The 9024-nt window shown below is 46.7% G+C and overlaps 1 protein-coding gene across 1 annotated transcript; it reads left to right on the top strand.

Annotated features, from left to right (window-relative positions):
• Positions 1–3649: 3649 nt before the first annotated feature.
• On the top strand, positions 3650–5629 carry LOC308354426 (hydroxycarboxylic acid receptor 2-like; the record flags this gene model as incomplete). Its single annotated transcript, XM_080821851.1, has 1 exon — positions 3650–5629. One exon carries the CDS (start codon positions 3650–3652, stop codon positions 4739–4741), a length of 1092 nt encoding a protein of 363 aa, XP_080677977.1. The 3' UTR covers positions 4742–5629.
• Between the last annotated feature and the right edge of the window lie 3395 nt (positions 5630–9024).

Below are 9024 nucleotides of genomic sequence, written 5' to 3'. Positions count from 1 at the left end.
ATCCCAGGACGTGGGGATCATGACCTGAGCCGAAGGCAGCGGCTTTAAACCACTGAGCCACCCAGGCGCCCCATCTCTGTCCATTTTTTTTAAAGATTTTATTTATTATTTGACAGAGATCACAAGCAGGCAGAGAGGCAGGCAGAGAGGCAGGCAGCGAGGAAGGGGAAGCAGGCTCCCCGCTGAGCAGAGAGCCAGATGCAGGGCTTGATCCCAGGACCCTGAGATCATGACCTGAGCTGAAGGCAGAGGCTCAACCCACTGAGCCACCCAGGCGCCCCTCTCTGTCCATTTTTAATCAAACTATTTTGCTATTAACTTCTATGATTTCTTTATATATTTTGGATATTAACCCCTTGTTAGGTATATAATTTGCAAATATTTTCTCCCATTCAGTGTCTTGCCTTTTCATTTTACTAATGGTTTCCATTGCTGTGCAGAAGCTTTTTAGTTTGACGTAGTCCCACTTGTTCTTTTTTGTCTTTGCCTTTGGTGTCAAATCCAAAAAATCATTCCCAAGGTCAAGGTCAAGGAGCTTAATGCCCATGTACTCTTCTAGGAGTTTCGTGGTTTCAGGTCACACGTTCAAGTCTTTAATCTATTTTAAGTTAAATTTTTAAAAATTTTTAAAGTTAAAAATTTTAAATTTTTAACTTTAAAAATTTAAAAAATTTTTAAAATTTTTAAAAAATTTTAAAGTTAAAAATTTTAAAGAGAGAGAGTGCTTGCCTGCACGTGCATGTGCACGTGAGTGAGGGGAGGAGCACAAGGAGAGAATTCGAGCAGACTCCCCTCTGAGCGGGGACCCTGACATGGGGCTGAATCCCACAACCCATAAGATCATGACCCGCGCAGAAACCAAGAGTCGAACACCTAACCAACTGACCCACCCAGGTGCCCCCTTTTAAAGTTAATTTTTGTGTACAGAAGGAAGGAGGGAGGGGAAAAAAAAGCTAATTTTCATGTATAATGTAAGACAGTGGCCCGGTTTCATTCTTCTGCATGTGGCAGCCCAGTTTTCCCAACATCATCTATTGAAGAGGTTGTCCCTTCTCCAGTATATATCTTGGTTCCCTTGTCATAAATTAATTGACCGTATTTGCATGGGCTTATTTCTGGGCTCTCCATTCTATTCCATTGATTTATGTGTCTGGTTTTTTTTAAGTTTTTTTTTTTAATATTTTATTTATTTATTTGACAGACAGAGATCGCAAGTAGGCAGAGAGGCAGGCAGAGAGAGAGAGAGTAAGGGAAGCAGGTTCCCTGCTGAGCAGAGAGCCCGACTCGGGGCTCGATCCCAGGACCCTGAGATCATGACCTGAGCCGAAGGCAAAGGCTTTAACCCACTGAGCCACCCAGGCGCCCCTATGTGTCTGTTTTGATGCCAGCACCATACTGTTTTGATTACTATAGCTTTGGGATTACAGTTTGAAATCAGGAGCGTGAGGACTTCAGCTTTGTTCTTCTTTTCCAAGATCGCTTTGGCTACTCAGGGTCTTTTGTGGTCCTGTACACAAAATTATTTTATTTCTGTTGAATTATTCGTTCTATTCTACAAAAAATGCTACTGGAATTTTTGTTTGTTCTATTTCTCCAAACCATAAACTATTGCTCTATTTCTATAGAAAATGCTATTGCAATTTTGATAGAGATCACATTGAATCTGTAGGTTTCTTTGGGTAGTATAGACATTTTAATAATATTTGCTCCTCCAAGCCATTAGCATGGAATGTATCTTTCCATTTCTTTCGGTCTTCTTCAATGTCTTTCATCAATATCTTATGGTTTTCAGGGTACAGGTGTCTCACCTCCTTGGTTAAATTAATTCCTGTATATACTACTCTTTTTTTAAAAGATTTTATTTACCTATTTGGCAGAGAGAGAGAGAGAGAGCACAAGCAGGGGGAGCAGCAGGCAGAGGGAGAAGGAGGCTCCCCCCTGAGCAGGGAGCCCGATGCGGGGCTCAATCCCAGGACCCCGGGATTACAACGTGAGCCCGAGGCAGACGCTTAACCGGCTAAGCCAGGCAGGTGCCCCAAATTTCCTATTTTTAACTCAAAGTGGAAGCAACACATTTTAGAACCTCTTGCTCAGCAAGGATCATAGCCAAAATACTAAAAGGTAGAAATGTTCTATAGGGTTACACCCAATTATACTAAAAAGCAAAGAAATGATGTGTGAAATGGTGATCGGCCATGAGGCAGAGTTCAAAGTCCCCAAAGCTCCCATCTCTCTAAGTTTAATTTTCTGAAATTAGAGGATTTCAAAATATCGTGTATATACACTTAGTGGGGTGAGGCGGGGGGCGGGGAACAGACGGCTACAGAAACTCTCTGTACTTTCTGCTCAATTTTGCCGTGAATCTAAAACTCTAGAAAAATAATGTGTATTGATTTTTTAAAATATTTTATTTATTTATTTGATAGAGATTACAAGTTGTCAGAGAGGCAGGCAGGGAAAGAGGAGGAAGCAGGCTCCTCGGGGAGCAGAGAGCCCGATGTGGGGCTCGATCCCAGGACCCTGAGATCATGACCTGAGCTGAAGGCAGAGGCTTTAACCCACTGAGCCACCCAGGCGCCCCAATGCGTATTGATTTTTAAGAATCACATACTTCAGGGGTGCCTGGGAGGTGCAGTCGATTGGGCGTCTGACTCTTGGTTTCAGCTTGGGCTGAGACCTCAGGGTCATGAGATCGAGCCCCACTTCGGGCTCCGTGCTTAGTACAGAGTCTGCTTGAGACTCTCTCTCTCTGCCTCTGCCCCTTCCACCTGTGCGCGCGCTCTCTCTCTCTCTCTGAAATAAATAAATATTTTTAAAAAAAGATCACATACTTCAAAATAAATTGCTTACTTGAGCACAGAAGCCTATCAAAGTCTAACACAAACAAACAAAAAACCCCAGTTTATTGTAACATACCGCTGGCAATCCAAACTGGGTTCAAGTTTTCAAACATCTTATGAAATTGTATGCTGTTCTCTTCTCCTTTCTCCCAACTACAGCTTAGCTGCAAAGTTCTGGTGCGGAAAAGCAATCCGGGTCTGTACAGAGACTCTGGCAGGGAAGCCTCAAAGGCGACCCGTCTGTCCTTGTAAAATGGACAGTTACTGTCTTCTTGGTGTTTCCAAAGAAATCATGTACCTCCTACTGTTTCTTAAGTCATATGCATGTAATACTTCACAGCTGTTCTTAACGTTTCTAGAAAACTATGCTGTTTAGCACGGGACGTTATTATTGCTTCTGTCGTTTTGTTCACGTTATAAGCCAGCCGCCCAACAGTGAATTAATTCTCGCATGCTAAACGCTCGGGACGTCAGCACCCAGCCTTCCAGAGGGAAGCCGTCTGCATCGCCGTAATTCACAAATGACAGTCGGCTTGCTGAAACTTATCCTTTACATTTAGGAACCTTTGTGGGTTCCTGTCTTCCCCAGGGGATTTTTATTACTTGTTTATGCAAACAGCAGATTGCATAAGAGCCTTGCTGGCTTTTTTTTTTTTTTTTCTAAGGGATTTCGTAGTTTCCTGGTAAGCACTCAGTCACTAATTTCATCACCCCGACGTGACATAAAGGCGGGAGCTGAACCTCAGCGTTCGCCACTCCGACACACACCTCTTTCCTGGAGCACTCGCTGGGACCGACTCGTTCCACTCATGAACCTACCCCAGCAGCAGGATCATTTTCTGGAAATAAACAAGAAGAACTGCTGCGTGTTCCGGGATGACTTCATCGCCAACGTGCTGCCCCCGGTGCTGGGGCTGGAGTTTGTGTTCGGACTCCTGGGCAATGGCCTTGCGCTGTGGATTTTCTGCTTTCACCTCAAGTCCTGGAAATCCAGCCGGATTTTCCTGTTCAACTTGGCCGTGGCCGACTTTCTCTTGATCATCTGTCTGCCATTCCTGACGGACAACTACGTACGGAAATGGGACTGGAGGTTTGGGGACGTCGCCTGCCGGCTGATGCTGTTCATGCTGGCCATGAACCGCCAAGGCAGCATCATCTTCCTCACGGTGGTGGCCGTGGACAGGTACTTCCGGGTGGTCCACCCTCACCACGCTCTCAACAAGATCTCGAATCGGACGGCGGCCATCATCTCCTGCCTCTTGTGGGGTGTCACCATCGGCCTGACGGGTCACCTCCTGTACAAGAAGATGCTGATCAGGAACCGAGACGCCAACCTGTGCAGCAGCTTCAGCATCTGCCATACCTTCCGGTGGCACGATGCCATGTTCCTCCTGGAGTTCGTCCTGCCCCTGGCCATCATCCTGTTCTGCTCGGCCAGAATCATCTGGAGTCTGCGCCAGCGGCAGATGGACAGACACGCCAAGATCAAGAGGGCCATCAACTTCATCATGGTGGTGGCCGTCGTCTTCATCATCTGTTTCCTGCCCAGCGTGGCCGTGCGCATCCGCATCTTCTGGCTCTTGCACACCACGGGCACGAGGAACTGTGACATCTATCGCTCGGTGGACCTGGCGTTTTTCCTCACCCTGAGCTTCACCTACATGAACAGCATGCTGGACCCTTTGGTGTACTACTTCTCCAGCCCGTCTTTTCCCAACTTCTTCTCCACCCTAATCAACCGCTACCTGCGGAAAAAGGCGCCCCAAGAAGCAGATAATATCCAGAGCACAAGCATGGAGCTCACCGCGGATCTGAGCACCACCAGGAGCGTGCCAGACAATTTAGTGGCCCACATCGGTGAGCCATGGAACCCGTCTTATCTGCCCCCAGCTTCTCGCTAAATCACCGAGCCAAGAAGGGAGATTGTCACCAAGAACCAAGGTCTCTGGGGATAGAGTCTGGCTGGGTGCACAGAGGACCATCGTGAGATGGGGCCCGTGGTTTCCTGGGACTTCCAGATTCAGAGAATCGGATTTAGAGAAGAGGCGTGGCAGAGTGGGCTGCCTGGTCGCAGAGCGTCACCAGAGGACTCTTGGAGGGGAACAGAGAGTGAAGCTCCTGTAACTTCTTCCCAACCTCTCTGACACTCCCAGAACCGAAGACAGCAGAACTGTCCACACTTGTGCCGAGCGGAGCTGGAGGCAGGGAGACGCCCACGAGCACCTGTGATTCACCGGCCTTTCCCCCACCTGCCCGAGGTGGGGATGGTTCTCAGCTCCCAGGGCGGATTCCCAGTCTGCCGGTGGGCTCTAGCCGGGATAAGGAAAGCTTAAGTGGTTGGAAGGGCGTTGTGGCCCCTCGGGGGAGGCCAGGAATCATTAAACAAGCCAGTAGGTCACCCACATTCCATGGGACCAACTCATCTTTCGGCCAAGCTTTAGCAGAAAAGCGGTGGGCAGGGAGAGGCGCAAGCTTTGGTTAACATCGGAGTTTCCGGTCGCGTAAGAGAGGGATGAGCCAGGGGGCGACTGAGCGGAACAGTCTCGCTAAGAGAAAGGAAAGACATCTGGCCAGCAACCTGTGGCTAATCCGTTTCTCTCCGGTTGACATTAATTGGAAGTCTGAGCGGTTAGAGGCTTCAGAGAAGACCACTGCTCCCCAGTTCCGTTTGGTTTTATCATTAAAAGGGAAACGCTGCCCAGTGGTTAGAGGGAGACGGTTCCTCCTGGTTCGTTTGCTTGTGTTTCTGTCCTTATAAGAAATCTACCACTTCAATAAATTTTGATATAAGACACACAGTCTGGTGTTGCATGTGTCTGGGTGATGGGTCACAGAAAGGGACTTCTTACTCAAGTGGAGACCTTTATGGGCTGTTAACTGTGTCCTGATAGAAAATACCAAACACTGTCGAGTAAGGAAAGGAGGCAGACGCTGAGCTGCATCAAGAGAGAGTTAAGTAAAAATTATACATGCGTTAGGACGAGGATGAGGAAGGGCTGGGAATAAGTATGAATAATTTAATTTGGAAGGGGGGCGCAAACGGGGCTTCAGGGGCCTGGTACATTCTATTTAGAGTCTGGTGAATATTGCTATGACTATTAGTGTATTAAAAAAGGAATCAGGACAGACCGGGGTGTTTGCATAGGAGGGAGGGAGCAGAAAGAATTTCCTATGGAAGAGTTTCAGTTCCCAGTTCTGGGATGGAAAGGAGATGTACTGGTTTGAGCCTGCGATCAGTCCAAGTTTCTGTTACGCTTTCATCCCTAGCCTGTCACTCCTTGATTCTTTAGCAAGACGAAACTTGCTTTGCCATCCTGACTCAGACACAGATAAGAAAGGGAGATACTCCGGACTCCAAGCCATAGCTCAAATGGCAGTGACTGAGGAACCACAGACAGACCTTCTCATGTTGAAGGGTTTTCAGAGCACTTTGCTTGTCTGGTTCTCCCATTGATTCCTAGAAGTAGGAAGTTAAAGCAGAGATCACCTTCCTAAAGAGGAAGGCGCGGCAGAGGGGAGCTCCGAGGAAAGGAGTAGTTCCCCCAGCCTCAAAATCATGAGTCAGCAGGGAGCCCGGCTCTCAAGCTCTGTTGGGAACTAACTCACCTTGTTCGTTTGCTCAGGAGGTCCATCAGCTTTTACTTATTTATTTGCTTGTTTTTAAAGCAGGCTCTACGTCCAATGTGCGGCTTGCATTCCCAGCCCTGAGATCAAGAGTTGCATGTTCTACTGACTGAAACAGGCAGGCATCCTTCCATCAGCTTTTAAGTTTCTGTATGTTTTTTTAAGGTTTGTGTTTTTTTTGGAAGACTTCATTTATTTATTTGACAGACAGAGATCACAAGTAGGCAGAGAGGCAGGTAGAGAAAGGGGGAAGCAGGCTCCCCGCTGAGCAGAGAGCCTGATGCGGACAGAGCTCAATCCCAGGACCATGAGACAGACCATGACCTGAGCTGAAGGCAGAGGCTTAACCCACTGAGCCCCCAGGCACCCCAGCTTTTAGGTATTAAGCACCAAAGATGTACCAGACAGAATAAGGTACAAGGGACCCAAGACCCTCCTCTTATAGAAGTCACATTCAGGGGCGCCTGGAGGGGGCTCAGTCAGTGAAGTCAAATCATGCCTTTGGCTCAGGTCATGCTCTCAGCGTCCTGGGATGAAGCCCTGCATGGGGCTCCCTGCTCAGTGGAGAGTCTGGTTCTTCCTCTCCCCTTCCCTGCTCATTCTCTCTCTCTCTCAAAAATAAGTAAAATCTTTAAAAGAAAACACTTGCATTTAAAAAATTAATTAATTAATTAATTTACTTTAATGGGAGCAAGTAATGTCATTCTGGGCTAAACCAATGGTGTGGTACAAACATGTATGTGCCTGTCTATATATTGGAAGGGGCAGTTATTTATTTATTTATTTTAAAAGATTTTTATTTATTTATTTGACAGAGAGAGAGATCACAAGTAGGCAGAGAGAGAGGGGGAAGCAGGCTCCCTGCTGAGCGGACAGCTCGATGGGGGGCTCAACCCCAGGACCTTGAGATCATGATCTGAGCCAAAGGCAGAGGCTTAACCCACTGAGCCACCCAGGTGCCCCACAGTTATTTATTTTTAGGATTTTAATTTTTTTAAAGTAACCTCAACACCTAATATGGGGCTCGAACTTACCACCTTGAGATCAAGGTGGTAACTCACCTTGGATTCTGGCCCTTAATACACCCTGTGGCTTCATTTTCAACATATTTCCTGATTATGACCTATTGCTCTGTTGGCCATCCTTACAACAAGCGGCTATCTTCCCAGATGGTCCTGACCTCTTTCCCCCACTTTGCTTTGGTAATCAGAATTCTGCTGAGAAACTGGTTATCCGTGGTAACTTGGCCCGTGGTGGCATTTGGTGGGCTCACTAACTACCAGAAATCGATCATTTACCAACCGAACTGGGCCATGGGTGATCTCCTACTCCCCCCATCTTTTGGTTTGAGTTGGGAACTTCTTAAAGGAGAACTGGAATTTTGATGAGCTTCTTTGATGATTGAGGCTCGGCTGTTGGTGTTACCAGCCAAGCTCCTGAGAAGGAAATTCCTTTCCTTTCCTCATTGTGGTAAGAAGATGCCTTCTTAAAATTGTTTAACTGGGGGGCCTCATACATCTCATAAATGCAGGAATCGGAAACACACTTCCAATGAGCTTAAGCAAAAAATGGAAAATCAGAAGAGAGGAAACATTCTGGTGTATCTCCCGGAAACTGAGAGAGAGTTACAGCAGGGTCAGGCAATGCCAGGGGACCAGCTCACAGCCCTTGGTTCAGTTCTTTGTTGTGAACCTGTCTTAACCGCTCCATACCTGTGTCTTTCCAGACTGTCACATGAGAGAATCCAGTCCCAAACCACTCGCTACGGAAGAGTGATGAAGTCATGAAGAGTCACACAACAGGGGTGCAAAGGGTATTTTAAAATTACTGTTTGGGTAAAGACATGCTCTCTGTTAGGTGTTTTCAGGGAACATTCCAGATCACTTTCCCTGCCACTCATTCACAGCATGTTTGGACTTCCAGTAGATCTCTATTCTCTTGCTACCGCCATGTTACAAGATGGCGGTCCCAAGAATGGAAAAGTAATCTGTTGACCTTTGGAAGCCACACAGTTCATGTGGCCCAAACCCATTTGGATGCAGACCTCCAGATGTGAGTTCTAGAGCCCTACAGAAGAGCTTCCCAGAAAATTAAAGTCTTTGTGATTTTATATATTGGTTTATAAACTTGGGGCAAAAAAAATACTCATTGGCAGGCTTAGTTGCAGGAAATACCTGACCATGAAGTTCTGTTCACTAAGTTTTTTGTTTTCTATGACAAATGAAACATAACTATTTTGCAACTGGTGTTGTTGCTGGTATTCTCTTGGAGCTCAAATTTAAGATTTGGCCACCTTGTCTCTTTAGGGAGAAGGGGTTTGCCTGTGGCATTACAAACGTCAACCTTGACCTATAGTCCACAATCCCACGGCCCTGGCAAATGACAGGCAAGCACTTCTATGCTCTTAACAAATATTGATATACTCAGTGTTCCAGCCACACCCACAGAGGGATTTACAACCATCAACAGGTATTGGGAACAGGGCATGATGTTCCCTATACAATCGAAAAGAAGAAAAAGTGAATTGACCTACTGATGTCATCAGATTGAAGAACTGGGT

Source organism: Martes martes (genome assembly GCF_963455335.1).
Source record: "Martes martes genome assembly, chromosome: 13".
In the NCBI taxonomy this organism is placed as follows: Eukaryota; Metazoa; Chordata; class Mammalia; order Carnivora; family Mustelidae; genus Martes; species Martes martes.
Note: the sequence above shows the minus strand (reverse complement) of the source record. Positions and strands in the feature narration are given on the sequence as shown.